A 14,664-nucleotide genomic window follows, 5' to 3' on the forward strand; every position below is an offset into this window, starting at 1 on the left:
GAAGTGTGTGGCTGTGCTCACAAGCCAAATGCTTTGACAGGGCCCTGCTTGAACAAAGGGGTTAAACTCACTCTTTTCTTCCCTGGGAACGGGTATTGCATGCACAGAGGAGCTGGACAAGCTGATCACTGACAGACCGGAGAACTGCAGGCGGCCCGGTAAACAGGCAGAGGCTGAGGTCTCCACCCTGACCCACATGGCAGCAGCCCAAGGCCGGATCTCCATCTCCCAGCTGCAGCCCCAGCCCATCATGACGCTCTCGCTGCAGTCCATCCCCCTGCATCACCAGATCCAGACCCAGGCTCGCATCGCCCCGGACTCGCCGGCACCTGCCCAAACGCCTCCTCTCCACGCTCTGCCCGACATGAGCCCCAGCCCCCTTCCCCACCACCCCATGGGCCGCGCACCTCCCGACTTCCTGACCGTGAGCACGGACATGAACACGGAGGTGGACGCCCTGGACCCAAGCATTATGGATTTTGCGTTGCAAGGTACAGGAGAGGGAATCTGGGGGAGCGGAGGGCAGGATTTATACAATTACGGAGTTGCTGAGTATAGAAGCAGGGCTTCAGTCGGTTGCACTGGGGTGGGATTAACTGAGATAAAAACTTGTGCTGGGTGCTGGCCTGTGCAGCTTGACTTCCCTGGCTTTCCTCGGTGCGTTTCTGTGCTGTGCTAGATGGGAAAGCAAACTAACATCACGGTTCAAGTGCAGGCACTATGGTAGATGTAAGCAGGCACGCCTGACTAACGACCTGGGGCACCACATCTCTCTGCCCCTGGGAAACCATAGCATTACCCGTGCTTTGGCTTTGCCCATTTGTAAAAGGAGAACATCTTTGGCTTAGAGAGATGTTTAGCGCTGTCCCTTAGTTTTTGGTCAGCACGTGATAGATAAATGCTCTTCGGAAAGGTCCGGCCTGCTGCTGGAGCCCAGAGGGCCTTGGGGGGAAGAGACTCTCAGTGCCTTTGCACTACAGCTGGTGCCGTCTGCGAGCCGTGCTGTTTCTAAGCAGCATGGAAAAGCCTTTAGTTAAGGACTGACCCCCTGCGCAGTGCCTGGGCAGGGTGGATGTGTTGCTGTGACTGGAATTTAATCTCTTAAAGGTAACATATGGGAGGAAATGAAAGACGACAGCTTCAGCCTTGATACCCTGGGTGCCTTCAGCAACTCCCCGCTGCACCTCTCAGACTGTGACCTGGGCACTCCCGGCCTCACCCCGGCCTCCAGCGGCAGCGACCACTCCTTCTCAGACGTGCAGGTCACGGGCCTTTACACCACGTACACGGCCCTGGACAACGTGGCGGCGGCAGCTCAGTACATGAACCCCCAAGGCAACAAGCCCATCGCTCTGCTCTAAGTTTTTGCACCATTCCACGGCCCTCTAACTCAGGGGCCAGTTTCTCCCAACCCTGAAAATCTGACCCGAAAGCAATAAAACAGCTCCTCCTACAGACACTTGGAAAGCGTTGGCTACTTACTGGGACGCAGCACGTGATGCCAAAATAACTCAAACTGGTGGCAGTGGAGCTCCTTTCAGCCATGCCAGGAGCGCGGAAGGGGCATGGACGGTTGTGTTGCAGGACTGGGGAGCTCTTAAGAACTGGAGGGAATCAGTCAGTAGGAATTTTTACTAGAATGCAGCTGAGCTAAAGATGAGCCCAGTTAAGGAAAATGCGTTTACCCGACACTGTGATCTGGACGTGGACGTTGACGATGTCACACACACAGCAGCCAGTGCAAGCCAACGGTCTGGGCAGCACCAAGGTGAAGCCCAAAAGAGTTGATCTGGTACCACGTTCATCTTTTTTTTCTTCAATTGCCAAAAGACTATTGCCATCGAACAAAGATCACATGCAGTTTCTGGAGACACTTGCACCTCTGACACTATTCTGACGTAACTATTGCTAATTTATTGTTATGAGATAGCAAAAAGGAGCAAAAAAAACCATGAAAAAGCAAACCCGTATCAGACAACTGTTATATCGAGGGTTAAAAACAAAGTCCTTACCCATGAAGGAATTGGTACGACTGAATTATGAAGCTGATCACTGGCTAGAAGTTTTTAGGAATTATGCCTATTTTTAGGATTTTTTTAAAAAAATAGATTTCTTTGTAGTACTGTGTCTTGTGTTTCTGTCTATTCTTGTGCTAGGCAGTATTACTATTTGTAAATTTATTTATAATTTATTGTTATGAAAAGAAATTATGTAAACTGAGCACTGTTCAATTTTTTAAAATGCTGCAGTAACCTGTTTTACATCAACTAAATTATTCATGTTCAAAAATGCATAAATTTTAATCACTGTTTGTTACACTACATTTCTTTTAAATAAGCACTTTTGATACTGTGAAACTCATGTTTTAAAAAAAAATCAGAGACCAAATATTGTAACTGTACCGTACCAATTCAGAATCGTCTTCCTGTTCTGATTAATCCAAGTAAAATTGATTCTAATTTAGATTTTTAGATTTACGAGCCCTGCTGTATACTTGGTAACATACATTGCAAAAAAAAAAAAAGATGAAACGGTAAAAAAAAAAGAAAACTGTAAGTTGAAATGTAGCACTTAGTCTACTTATACCTCTGTGACCACGAATAATATTTATATCTCGTGTTTTGTCTGTTCCTGTTTGTTAAAGGAGTTTCCTGCTCTGTCAGCCCCGGGTATCGTGCCCACAGGCCCCACCGTCCCACGCTGCACGTGGCTGGGGCTGGCCCACGGCAGAAGCCTCTGCAGCCGCCATCCAGGTGCTGAACGCCCACCACAGACCCAAGCACTGCAGCCAGAGCTTCCCAGCTCCCCGCTGGGAGCTTGCAGCAGCCCCGGCGTGGGTTCCTCGTGCTGAAAATCGCGGTGGTGAGGGTCAGGGGCCGGGAAGCGTTGTGTGTCCGCCTCTTCCCAAGTGCACACAGCCATGGCAGCCCCTTCCAAAAGGGCACGATGGTCCAAATCGTAATTTATTGTTCGAGAACAAATGTGGTTAAGGATCATTTGCTGTGACTGGTTTCATCTACGCTGTCTTCATTTTTAAAAAAATAAATATTATTTCTTAGCATTAAGCCTGGGTCATTCTAGATGTGCTGCATCACAATTACTCTGGTGTCAAGCAAGCCCCTGCCAAGTGGCGCACTGCAGCTCAGCACCAACCAGCAAACCTAGGCACCTGCTACCAGAAAACCAACCCGGCCGGGAAACAGTTACACACAGCTTACGGGTCAGAAACGTTTGACTCCAGCCACCTTGTCCAAGCGCGCTGAGAAGCAGACCCTTCTCTTGGATCTAAGACGTGCGTTTCCATGCCACCGCTACATAAAATTATCCAGTTACTAAGCATTTGTAGCACTCACCTGCAAATTGAAGGGCTTTTTTCTAAAAAAAAAAAACACATTTCCTTGGCCTTCATTGCCTTTACAGACATAATGCAATGTCCAAGTTAAGGGCTCAAATCCTCCAGAGGAGCTTACGGGTATTTACTGCATGAACTCTTCTTCCAAGAGCTGCTCGGTACCAAAACAGTTCCTGTGCTTGAGGGAAGGAGGCTGCTACCGTACAGCAGCAGCCGCCATCCCCTTCTCAGACCCTCCCTTTTTATACAGTGACAAAATAAAAGAGCTCAGGAAAACCTCCTTGAGGGCAGTGCTCCTTTTATTGGCGCTGCTTTGGCTGCATGTTTCTGCCCACCTCCCGCGCAGCGAGCAACGCCCCCCACCTTCCCCTGCCAAAGCACAGTGACACCTTTCACGCCAGAAGACATCTCCTCACACCCTTCCTACCCCTGACCCAAGGACAAGGAGCCCTCCCCACGCAGCCCCCAGCATGACCAAGGGGGTGTCCAACACCGCCGCATTGCCCCCGAGCCAGCGTTCCCCCCTTCCACTGCCGGAGCGCTCCCCGCTCTGAGCGCCAAAGCTAAACGTGTGCAGGTGATGCGATGCCTCCGCAGCGCGAGGTCTCGCAGCCAGAGGTGCCGCAAAGCACGCGGTCACCTTTTCCCCCACGTGGACCCATCTGATGAGAGGCCACCAGGGAACCAAGGCACGGGTACGAGCAGGCAGAGACCTCAGCCCGGCTCCTGTCCTTCAGCGGAGGAGCCAGGTCGCTGGGAACGGGGCAGGGGCGCCCGGAGTTGTCCTCCCTCCTCTCCGGCCTCCGTGGGAGCTGCAGCACGAGCCAGAAAGGGCAAAACGGGAGAAAGGAGCAGATGGGGCGGTCGCCCTGGTCAAACCGTGGCAGCTCCGCCGATAAACCTGCTGCAAGCGGGCCCAGCACGGCTCGACGCTGTCTCCTCTGGGCCACCAGGTATTCGTAGTCCTGCCTACTGATGGCTCCGCAGCACAGGGAAGGATGAGACAAACTGCTCCTCACAGTTCCTGAGTTTATTTTGAAGCGTCTGTTTGAGACTGCTTCTTCAGCAGGATTTACATTTCCTCGTGCCGGTGCATGGTCAGCCTCAGAGCTGGACGGAGACCTCCTCCTTTGTCCCCTTGGTGCCTCAGCCATTCCGTTTGTACTTCCAGCTCCATCCAGTCTTGTGAGATATACCTGACACTGGTGCTCATTTTAAAGATCAAGGCCAAGGCTTGCAACTAAAACACAGTAAAAGATTTTTAATTCTTTTTAAAAAAATGAATGTTTGCACCAGGTCCAGGCTCCAGCCTTGGCTTGGGCCAAGTTATCTTCTGCCAAGCTGCCCCTCTGACGAACGCCCCCAGTGCCAGAGGGCCCTCCGCACAGGCGGAGAGGGTATCTTCATAGCTTAAAATACAAACATCGGCATTTATTTAGGCACAAGGTAAGAGTCCAAGGCTCCAGTTCGAGGGCTGAGGGACTGGGTGGGGAGGTGAGGTCTGGCCTCTGAGCAGCAGCGTGTCCCGGTGCCCCTCCTGCCGCCGGCTCAGGAGGGGCTGTTGTTGTCCACCGTCGAGAGGAGACGGGCGACCTGAGCCTTCTGCGTGCGGGTGATGTGCTGCGCCATCTGGATGATGCAGTCCATGGCCACCTCGGGATTGGCTTGGACCAGGCTGCAAGGCAGATGGGAGAGCGCAGCTCCCTCAGAGCACGAAGCAGGAACTGCCTTGTCTCTACCGCCCGCAGGCCCCAGCCCAAGCGATGGTTTTGGCCTTCACGCTCGGCTCCGTGGCCACTCACCTCCGGATGTGCTTGAGCACGTAGTCCCGCTTCAGGTACTTGATGTTCTCCCGGATGGCTGACTGGATGCCGTCGTCCTCCTGCATGTGCTTCTCCAGCCACTCCACCACCACCTGGTTGTTGTCCCAGAGGTAGCCCTGGGGAGAGCAGCACCGTGTTGGGGGAGCCCAGTGCCCACGCAGGCTGAGCCCCTCTTCTGCTACAGCCTTGGGCTTTTTTCTCCCGTGGCACAGCCAGACAACGGGATTATTTTTCTCAGTCCTGCACATACGGCATGGTATTCACCCCCAGCCCAAGTAACAGTCATGGTGAGAGAGGGGTCAGTATGGAAATCAAAACCCAGGAAAGCTTCACGGACTACTAAAAAGGCAGAAGGTTAAGGGAGAACAGGTTTCCTGCACACCTTCCCTCCCCAGCTCAGCAAGAATAGGACTGAGCTGGGGAGGTGCATCACAGCACTCACTGCATGCAGCTCAAATACCAAGACCCCGAGTCTCACTTCTGCCCTGGGAAGCCATGGTGGATGGTGGAAATGAAGAGGCCTGTAGTATCTGTTTGGGGGCCACCTTGCTACAGCTGAGCACCAGCACACAACTGAGATCACCCAGCCTGAAGGGACAGCCCCACTCTCAGGGTTTGTCCACGCTGGCAATGGCAGCAGAGCAGCAATTCCCATCGCGGGTTTCAGCTCAGGGAGGCACTGACGACACGGCCCAGTGACAGGAGAGCAAGGTGACAGCCTTGGAAGGACGGGGCCCCGGGGCTCAGCGTACCTTCTCGGCTCCTTCCGTCTCCATGAACCAGCGCCGCAGCATGGACTGGATGTGGATATGGCTCAGCTCGCTGTTGGCGTTTAGGATCTCCATCCTCACCACTTCCTCCAGCAGCAGCCGTCGCAGCCGCCAGTAGAGGAAGGAGCGGGCGTTCTTCCACTCCAGGATGTCCTGCAGAAAGGGGGCAGAGCCCAGGGAGAGGAGCTGACGCGCAGCGACCGCTTGCTCACAGCTCGTGCTGGCAGGCCTGCAGGCAGATCTGCTGGGCTGGAGCAGGGAGCAACACCCGGGGCAGGAAAATGCACAGAGCCGCAGCCCAGGACCCCGGGGGGAATTCTGGCTCCCACCTTCATGCTGCTGTTGCAGCCCCCAACCCCAAACCCACGCCAAGCCCCCTTCCCCAGCCCCGCTGCTGCCCTTGCTCACCGTGATGACGCCTTTCTCCTGCATGCGGCCGGGGGTGTCGTGCAGGTCGGCGAAGTGCACGGCCACCTGGTAGTAGATGGGCAGCAGGAGCTCCTCCCGGGCCTTGAGCTGCTTCTCCAGCTCCTTGCGCTGAGCCTCGGACAGCTCAGGCGTCCCTGCAGGGGCAGACGGCTGTCATTTCCCAGCAGGGGACCTGGGCTCTGCTCGCTGTTCCTATTTCAGCCGTCCCAGTGTGATATCCCTCTGCTTCGGCACATCTACAGCCCTGCCCAGAGCCCAGCCGCAGAACCCTATGTCCGTGAAGGGGCCGTGCTGCATTCAGTGCCTGCCACAAGACGGACACTTTGTGGGACCGTCTTTAAGCAAGGTGGGGGGGCAGGAACCTCCTAGCACAGCAGGCAGGAGCAAATCGCAGGGCAAAAGGAGACCTGGTTCATTAAAGGAAGCTTCTGTGCAGATCTGTAATGATTATTTCATCTAATTTAGGCACTGATTGAGCACGGCTATTGCCATTCTTCATCTCAAAGCACAGGAGTAGTTGCTGCAGCAAAGTCCAGCACCCTCCACAGACCCCCAGGGGATATGGGGATTTGAAAGTACCTCCGCAGCCCCTCAGCAGGCCCCATCATCAGACAAACCATCAGGAATTTTCATAAACTAATGAACACAAAAGGGTTTCCTGGTGCTTGCCACCATGTTGTCTGAGGCAAGTGTTTTAGTTCACTGCTACCAAGGCCCAGAGGCTGAAATGCCCTTCCCTTACCCAGCTGCTCAACAAGTCTGGCATAAACCGTATCGATCCTTCTCATGGTCTTCACCAAATCTTTCTTCCTGAACTTGATCTCCACTGTTCCCCCAGGCTCCAAAATGCCACCCCTGGCAGGAAAATTTGGTAAAGCAGGGACAGGTCAGCAGGGGAGAATAAGCCCTGGGACAAGACGTCACCGTTGGTGGCAGTGTGGCAGTTCAGGCAACTCTCTCTTCTAAGAATTAGGGACAGAGAAAACCTAAAATAAATTTGTTTCCAATCTGGGATCCATGGCTATTCCCCCACTCCTTACAGCTTGCTCCAACGTACATTAATTCAGGCTAGAGAAAACCTCCAGCCCCCCAAAACAAAGCTTTCACTCCCTGCAGCTTTTGCTGGACACAGGAGGATCTCCCCAAGGAGACACCTGCCACACTGCTGCCACACTGCCCTGTAAGAGCCCAGGGACTTCTAGCTGATGGCTCCGATGAACTCAAGAGCCAAAAATACAAATCTCTGGTGATCAGAGGTGTCTGTGAGCAGAACTCTGACTCTGCAGACCCCGTGTGTCAGGCTGTGAAGGATGCCCATGGTTTGGACGGAGCACTGAGGCTCACCTGCTCTCCTTGTCCGCGTAGAGCTCCACGTACAGGGGGTTGATGGTGGAGTCGATGACCACCCAGGAGCCGCCCCGCAGCTCCGCGTGCGGCGGGATGTACACCAGGATGGGCTGCTTGAAATCCCGGAGGCTGTCGACAATGAAGGCGCCGAACTTCAGCATTTGGTCGTACATGTCTGCAAGCCAAAGGGACTCAGTGGCTGGGCACCCCGAGTGCCACAGGGTGGGCTACTGCCCTGTACCTCCTCTCAGCCTTTTCCAGTCTAGTGGCCCAAAGCCTTTTTGCTCCATCGGAGAGGCTGAACCAGCCCTTAAAACCAGCCCAGTGGGAAGCCACCAAGCTCTGGAACCTGGGTCCTGGCAGTGCCCCATCACCTCCCCAGCCCAGCCCCATGTCCCGGAGGAGCTGGGCAGGACCCTGCCATGCTGGGTCATCCCGGGACCCCAACGGGTGGCAGGGGGGGCTGGTGGCAAAGCACAGCACAGGGATCCGGGCACCCCGAGCGCTGGTACCTTTCATGCCGCTGGAGAAGCCCCTCCAGTTGGCGAAGATCATCAGCGGGAGATGCTCCCGGTTGAAGTCCCGAATAGCCTGGGCTGTTTTAAAGGCAGAGTCTGGGAACCAGACCTGCCCCGCCTGCTGGATTATCTGGAAGAGACGGCAAGCAGCGTCGCTGAGACCGGTGTCAGCGCTTCCAGGCACACTGTGCCGGCAAGTCAGCGGCACACGGTGTGTGAGGGCTGGAAGGAAACAAGCTGAGAGACAACATGCTCGATTTCACCAGGATTTAAGGAGAATCAGGACATGCCAAAAGGTCATGCTAAGCTTTTTTCCCCGGTTTCCCTTCCGGCCCCCCTACTGCGCGCTCTTCCCCTGCCACTCAGCGGCACCGAGGTCTCCCCACGCACCTTCGCCTCCGAGTCGGGGTTGGCAGGGTCTGCGGGTATGGTCACCTCCACAGAGCGGGTCTCGACAGCGATGACACCCACGGGGAGGCCTCCCAGCCTGCGGCAAGACAGGGCGCCTCAGCAGGGGCCAGTTCCCCTGCATGCTGCAGCCCCACTCCACCAGAGATGTTCCCCCCATAACCAGCCCCACGGGCACAGGGCACTTGCACGCAGCTGCGCTTGCGGCCTCCCCGCCCCAGGGCTGGGCAGGGGCTGGAAGCCCCCCCTGTGCCCAGCAGTACCTCGCTCTGCCAACCACGACCGTCTGAGCCCACGGCCTCATGATCTCCTGGAAGCTTCCCTGGTCAAAGAAGCCGCTCTGCCACGTCCCCTTGAGAGCTGCAGAGCAAAGGGGAAAGAGGAGTGACACTACTGCGAGTGCTGGTTTTCTGTGCACTGACGTGCAGCAAAAAGCACTTTCTGCACCAGGACGGGAGAGTTTGCAGCCACGGGATGCATTTGGGCACGCTGCTGCAGAGGTCTCGGGCTGTTCTCACTTACTTGGGTGAGGCCTCCCTGCCAGCATCCACCTGGGGTCATAGGGGACTTTGGAAGGGACAAAATCAATTTCTCTTTCAACGGGGTCGCTTATGGCAGTAACGGGCACTGGGCTCCGGTTATCCTGTAAGGGAGAGCCCCGGAGGGCAGGTCAGCAGCCAGGAACCCCCTAACACCCCGCGCTGCCATCCTGCAGCACCTTCCTACCTTGGGCATGTACGAGAGCCACTGCAGGATGGTGTAGACCCCTTCAAAGTCATCTGGGACAATGACGTGGGAAACGCCGTTGTTGTGCATGATCTGCACGCCCCCCAGCTGGTTATTGGATGTGTAAACTTCACGCCCCAACACCTAGGTGGAATTATGAACAGAAACACAGGTGGGGCTCTGCTAGCACAGCAGCTGCCTCTCCTTACTCTATTTGCTGTCAAACCTTCGTCTAGGTTCATCCCCTCTGGTTTGAGGGATTTGAATTCCCACCTCTGCCTACGCAGGCTGATGTTAAAGCAGACTGCCAGGGAACTGCCACCTCTTCCCACGGGATGGGGACAGCACTGGGGGAGGCTGTGTGCTGGAGCAGGGTACCTTATTGAGAGCTGTGACGCCGGTGAGGATGATGTGGGAGTTCTCCACCTGGATGACGCGCTGGCCCAGCCTCACCAGGTACGCGCCGATCCCGATGGCACGACACGTCACCTGGGCGCACACACAAGGACATGGAGTTACGGGGGAGAACAGGCTGCAGCAGTGATGCTGTCTGGCTCTGCAGGGGTCTGGCACAGGTGGGATGCACCAGGTCGCTTGCTACATCCCGTTGTTCCCTCCAGGAGATGTTAAAACCAAGGAGGATTGGGGAGGAGTGGAGCAGGGGAAGGTCTGAGGCTGTACCATGCTGATGGTCACTATTTCATCGTAGGCACGAGAGGACTCCCCAGCGATGGTGCCAGCAGCTTGCAGGTTTTCCACCCCAAATCCGTTGTCCTTCCCAATGATGTCCAGGAGGACGTACCTGGGGGAAAGGCGGAGCTGGGATGGCATGGGGAGGACAGGGGGGAGCGTTCCCTTGCGTGGTGGGACCAGCAGGATGCTGAGCCAGGATGTGGGACCTGCATTGGCAGAGACGCGGGGCAGGGCTGGGGGGTGTCCCCGCAGGACAGCAGGGCTCACCTGGACTCGCCCCCTTCCTCCACATGCTCGCAGTGCACCGAGTTCATGGCACTGATCCTTGTGTAGTCCTGGGGAGTCAGGTACAGGTACTTGAACCCCTGAAAACAAAGAGGAGGAGAACGAGCTGCAGTGCCCGTTTGTGCACGCTCACAGGGGACACAGAGCGCTCCAAACCCATCCCAGAGCTGTCCTCACAGCGGGGTCAGGACCAGGGCTGGACAGAGCAGCTGTACCAGCACAGGCACTTTCATCTCCACCCCACCAGGGAAGGTGGAGGGAACCGTCCCCGTGGCACTGGGTGCTGATGGGGGGCTCACATCCTGCCGTTTTGTCTCCCAGTTTATCTCCGGTCCTTCCCCAAATAAGTCCTCTGTTGCTCTCCCTGATGGCCAAAGGCGAGGTGCTCACACACCTTGTAGGGATCCTCGGGGTCCACCCAGGCCACTTGGAACATGTGTTTTATCTCCTCGGCAAAGCCGATGCGGGCGCCGCTGTTGGCGGCGATGTAGACGCGGGGGATGCCTTCAGCCCGGGCCAGCTCCGAGGCCCGCAGGAAGACCAGGTCCTCCTCCGGCCCGAAGGAGCCGATCTTGTGCGTGATGTCGTTGCAGATGAGCATGATATCCCGGCCCTTCGGGTACTCGGGGGTCTTCAGCTTCATTTTGAAGGCAACCATCCCCACCTGCCCCAAAACGGCACAGTGTCACAGGGCTGGCTCCTCCGGAGCAAGGAGGGCAGAGCTGAGACTTCATCAGCCGACAAAGCTCCTGTTTGGGGAGCATCCCCCGGGCTTTGTGCACAGCTGGACCGGGGAAGCCACCAGCTGTTCCCACCGGTGACAGCACAGCTTCCCACCACCCTGCTCCCAGATCATTCCCTGCTACCTCATTGCCTCCAGGCAGCCTGTTCATCTGCACCAGGTGTCCTTGGGAGTCCAGAACCAGCTCTGTGTACGTCAGGACATCCTTGGGGTACAGGTCTGAGGAGCCCCACAGCTTGAAGAGAGCCTGCAGAGACACGGCACATGGAGCAGGCTGAAAACACGTGGCCACGGCTGCTCCAAGGCCGTCACCGAGTGTGGACACGCACTTCTGCAGCAGGCTGGGACTTTGCGTGAGCAGAAATTTTGTGTCAGAGTCCTGCTGCAGTCCTCCTTGCCCCAGGGCTTTCTGGTTCACATTCTTTGTGAATACAGCTATGGCAACTTGCAAGCGCTAGGAATCAGTTTTGAAATGTTTCATATAACCAAAATCATGGGGGGTTTGGGCTCTTTCTGTTTTGTCTTTGCCAGCTCAGAGGAAAGGAATTCCACTCAAGATGGGAAAACGTGGGAAGGGAGGGAAAGAAAAGGAAATTCAATCATTTGGAGCCTCTCTGCTCCACCAGACCCACCTGCCTGATCATCTCTGGGAAGTCGTACACGTAGGTGGTGCCCAAGGACTGCGCCTGGAAGCGCTTGGCCTGAAGCAGGTCCTTGGTGACGTAGGGGGTGTTGATGAGCATCCCATGCTGCGGCCCTTGCTTGTCCCCGTACGACTGGAACATGATCTGGAGAGAAGGGCAGAGCGTTGGGGCAGCGCAGAGGGGAGGGACACAGAGAAGGTCGCTGCACAGCGCTGGGCTCTGGGACAAACCAACACTGCAGCTGCACCAGGGCTTCTGCAGGAACAGCCCCACGGCTTTGCCACAGCTGGCAGCTGCTTGTTCTTGAGCACAGGACCCTGCCTGGGGACTCGGGAGGGGTTTGGGGTGGTCGTGGTGGGGTTCCTGCGTGCTGCCACCTCCTGTGGGAACTCACGTTGCCGGTGCCGGAGTCCCTCACTTCCTTGTAGAGGCTGATGTCCAGGTAGTAGCCGGACTCGTTGGTCAGGAAGAGGCGGATGGGGATGGCCGCGGTGGTGGGCGTCAGGCGGATGTTGATCTTCACCTCGGCCTGCAGGACCCGCAGCTTCCAGAGGCGGCTGCCGTAGCGCATCACCATGGACCGTACCGACTCCTCGATCTGGGTATGGGACAGCACACGGGTGGGTGGCTCTGCAGCCCTAGGGACACCATTGTCCTCGAGCGTGCGATGCTGAGCTTGGAGAAGCCCCATGGCATCTCCACCTCAACAGCCACTTCAGGTTTGCTCTGGGCAAGCCCCTTCCCTCCCTTCCTCCCTGCCAGGGGCCAGTTCTGCCATCCAGCCTCTCCACTGGAAAGAGGGAAAGACGGCGCCTTGCATTCCCCTTAACATACACAGCCTCTGCTTTCATGACATGTGCTGCCAGGGGGCAGAGCCCTCCACTCACCCTTGCACCCTCCAGCAAATCGCTGCTTGTCCAAGCCCATGCAAAAAGCCCTGACTCATTTCGAGGTGTGAAATCTCAGCCTCTCTCCATCAAAAAGCCCACAGCGAACAAGCCCACAGACACAAAAGTAACCTGCAGGAGCCTCTGGGGCTGCCAAATCAATCCCCCGTCCGAGGCCGGGTGTGCACTGGGTCCAGCAGCCGGTGCGGAGGGTGGCAGCCCAACCGTGCAGCAGAACCGAGCCCGGGGATGAGGCAGTCTCCATCCCCGGCTCAGCACCAGGAAGCAGTACACCCAGAAACGCACCTTGGAGGGGTCCATGACGACAGTTGGGACAAAGTTGAGGAAGATGTGGTTGCAGTCGGTGCGGACGCTGGTGTTGTTGAAGGCCACCTCCAGCTCATCCATCGCCTCCAGGAGCAGCCGCTCGCCCTCGTTCTGCAGGTACTCAAAGGAGGCCTCCTGCGGTGCATGAGGCGGCTCTCAGGCGGCCAGAGAAACCCTCTTGCCCAAGGTGCCACAGCCTCCACCCCGGGCCGGGGCTCTCCCGCAGCAGCCAGCCCCCATCTCCCATGGGCCGGGGCCGTCTTGCCTTGGTGATGAGGTCCGAGTGCCGCACGATGGCGCGGATGAAGAAGCGGTAGTCGGTGGCCTCGGTGCCCGCCTGCACCTTGGCGGCGCCCAGGTAGAGGTGCATCTTGTGGTTGGCGCAGGGGATGGCCGTCAGGTCGAAGTTGCGCATGCGGCTCAGCTCCAGCTGGAAGGCCAGCGCCGGCTCCAGGTGCCGGTAGATGCGGTCCTCTGCGAACTGGGGCGGCACGGGGCGAGAGAGTCAGCGGCCAGCCCGCGGGGACAGACCCCGCTCCATCCCAGCGGAGGGGGACAGCTCCTACCTCGTCCCTGGCTCTGAATGTGAAAAACTTTGGGAATTCTCTCTAGAAAAAAGGGGAAAGACAAAACATCAATAAACCTGGCACACAGAGACTTTTTCTGATTTTCAGAGAACTCACTAAAAATAAGAACCACTAGGTTTCCTCCACCCCAAAAGAGAAAAGAGCTGTGCCTAATCAACGCCTTTTAAAGGGAACTGAAAGGTATGGAGGGACCACACAGGAACCACACGTTACTGGACACGTCAGCAGCATGAAGGATAATACAGGAGATAAATCATTCATCGAATCCCCTGTTGGTTGATTCCCAGCTCTCCCTCCCGACATGCGGAACGCCATCTCTCAGTGCTCGAGTGGCAGAAGCACAACGTGTCCAAAGCCACTCTTAGCATTCAGTCAGCACTGACCTGCTGGGCAATGAGAAATGTGATTCTCCGGAGACCACAGTCGACAAGGATGGTTTTCTGCGGGGAAACAGAAGGGAGGGTCAGAGCACAGGGGCCGGCCTGTGGAGGGGGCAGCCACTGGGGTACAGGGTCCCAGCTGGCAGGGTGCGGCCCGTTTGGTGCACCTTGGACTGGGCAAAGGCTCTGAAGATCGGCACCAGCTTCTCGTCCTCCATGTGGTCTGCGCAGCGCAGCGCGATGTTGAGGATGTGGATTGGCTCCTCGCGGATGTTCTGGCAGTGAGACCCCCCCACTCAGCCCCGCTGCTTCAGCCCAGCAGCGCTGCCAGCAGCCCTGCACCACCCAGGGGGGACAGGAACAGTGCAGTGCCCACCTTGGCATCCTCCTCCTCATAGACGGTGGCTCGTGCCTCGCTGAAGAGCGAGCTCTCCAAAGGCGGGTCGGCAAAGCACGAGATCACTTCATCGAAGTTCCTGCCCAGACAGCAGGGATGGGGTGAGAAGCCAACACTTTGCCCCCCCAGCCCAACAGGACAGCACCACGACCCTCCCACCTCGTGAAGTCCTCGAATTTGTCGAAGGCCACCATGGCTCCCATGCGCTGGCTCAGGGGAGAAAAGCCGCTGTCCATGAAGAGCTCGGTGCTGTGCCGGGCCAGGTCGGGGTTGGAGATGCTGATGGGGACAGACATCCTGCACGGGGCAGCAAGGCAGCTGTCAGCCGCGGGCAGGCACCACTCCTTGG

At 56.8% G+C, this 14,664-nt stretch overlaps 2 protein-coding genes across 3 annotated transcripts in view; one reads left to right on the forward strand and one right to left on the reverse strand.

The window, feature by feature from the left end:
• The window catches only part of FOXN4 (forkhead box N4), a 19,108-nt gene extending 14,525 nt beyond the window's left edge, over positions 1-4,583 (forward strand). For both annotated transcript variants that reach the window (XM_083804117.1, XM_083804118.1), the window contains exons 9-10: positions 108-491; positions 1,108-4,583. In XM_083804117.1, coding sequence (XP_083660243.1) covers positions 108-491; positions 1,108-1,361 — 638 coding nt within the window. In that variant the 3' untranslated portion in view covers positions 1,362-4,583. The remainder of the gene's footprint in view (positions 1-107; positions 492-1,107) is intronic.
• The window catches only part of ACACB (acetyl-CoA carboxylase beta), a 25,287-nt gene continuing 14,992 nt past the window's right edge, over positions 4,370-14,664 (reverse strand). The window contains exons 29-53 of the mRNA XM_083804134.1: positions 14,475-14,612; positions 14,295-14,394; positions 14,086-14,193; positions 13,922-13,978; positions 13,518-13,559; positions 13,217-13,432; positions 12,931-13,086; positions 12,132-12,335; positions 11,726-11,881; positions 11,218-11,340; positions 10,746-11,015; positions 10,334-10,431; positions 10,055-10,175; positions 9,752-9,862; positions 9,374-9,517; positions 9,170-9,290; positions 8,911-9,007; positions 8,630-8,726; positions 8,234-8,369; positions 7,719-7,896; positions 7,117-7,229; positions 6,354-6,508; positions 5,928-6,098; positions 5,155-5,291; positions 4,370-5,027 (exon numbers count right to left, since the gene is read on the reverse strand). Of these exons, the coding sequence (XP_083660260.1) occupies positions 4,901-5,027; positions 5,155-5,291; positions 5,928-6,098; positions 6,354-6,508; positions 7,117-7,229; positions 7,719-7,896; positions 8,234-8,369; positions 8,630-8,726; positions 8,911-9,007; positions 9,170-9,290; positions 9,374-9,517; positions 9,752-9,862; positions 10,055-10,175; positions 10,334-10,431; positions 10,746-11,015; positions 11,218-11,340; positions 11,726-11,881; positions 12,132-12,335; positions 12,931-13,086; positions 13,217-13,432; positions 13,518-13,559; positions 13,922-13,978; positions 14,086-14,193; positions 14,295-14,394; positions 14,475-14,612 (3,376 nt within the window). The 3' untranslated portion in view covers positions 4,370-4,900. The remainder of the gene's footprint in view (positions 5,028-5,154; positions 5,292-5,927; positions 6,099-6,353; positions 6,509-7,116; positions 7,230-7,718; positions 7,897-8,233; positions 8,370-8,629; positions 8,727-8,910; positions 9,008-9,169; positions 9,291-9,373; positions 9,518-9,751; positions 9,863-10,054; positions 10,176-10,333; positions 10,432-10,745; positions 11,016-11,217; positions 11,341-11,725; positions 11,882-12,131; positions 12,336-12,930; positions 13,087-13,216; positions 13,433-13,517; positions 13,560-13,921; positions 13,979-14,085; positions 14,194-14,294; positions 14,395-14,474; positions 14,613-14,664) is intronic.

This window comes from Anser anser (assembly GCF_964211835.1).
Source record: "Anser anser genome assembly, chromosome: 18".
NCBI classification, from domain to species: Eukaryota; Metazoa; Chordata; class Aves; order Anseriformes; family Anatidae; genus Anser; species Anser anser.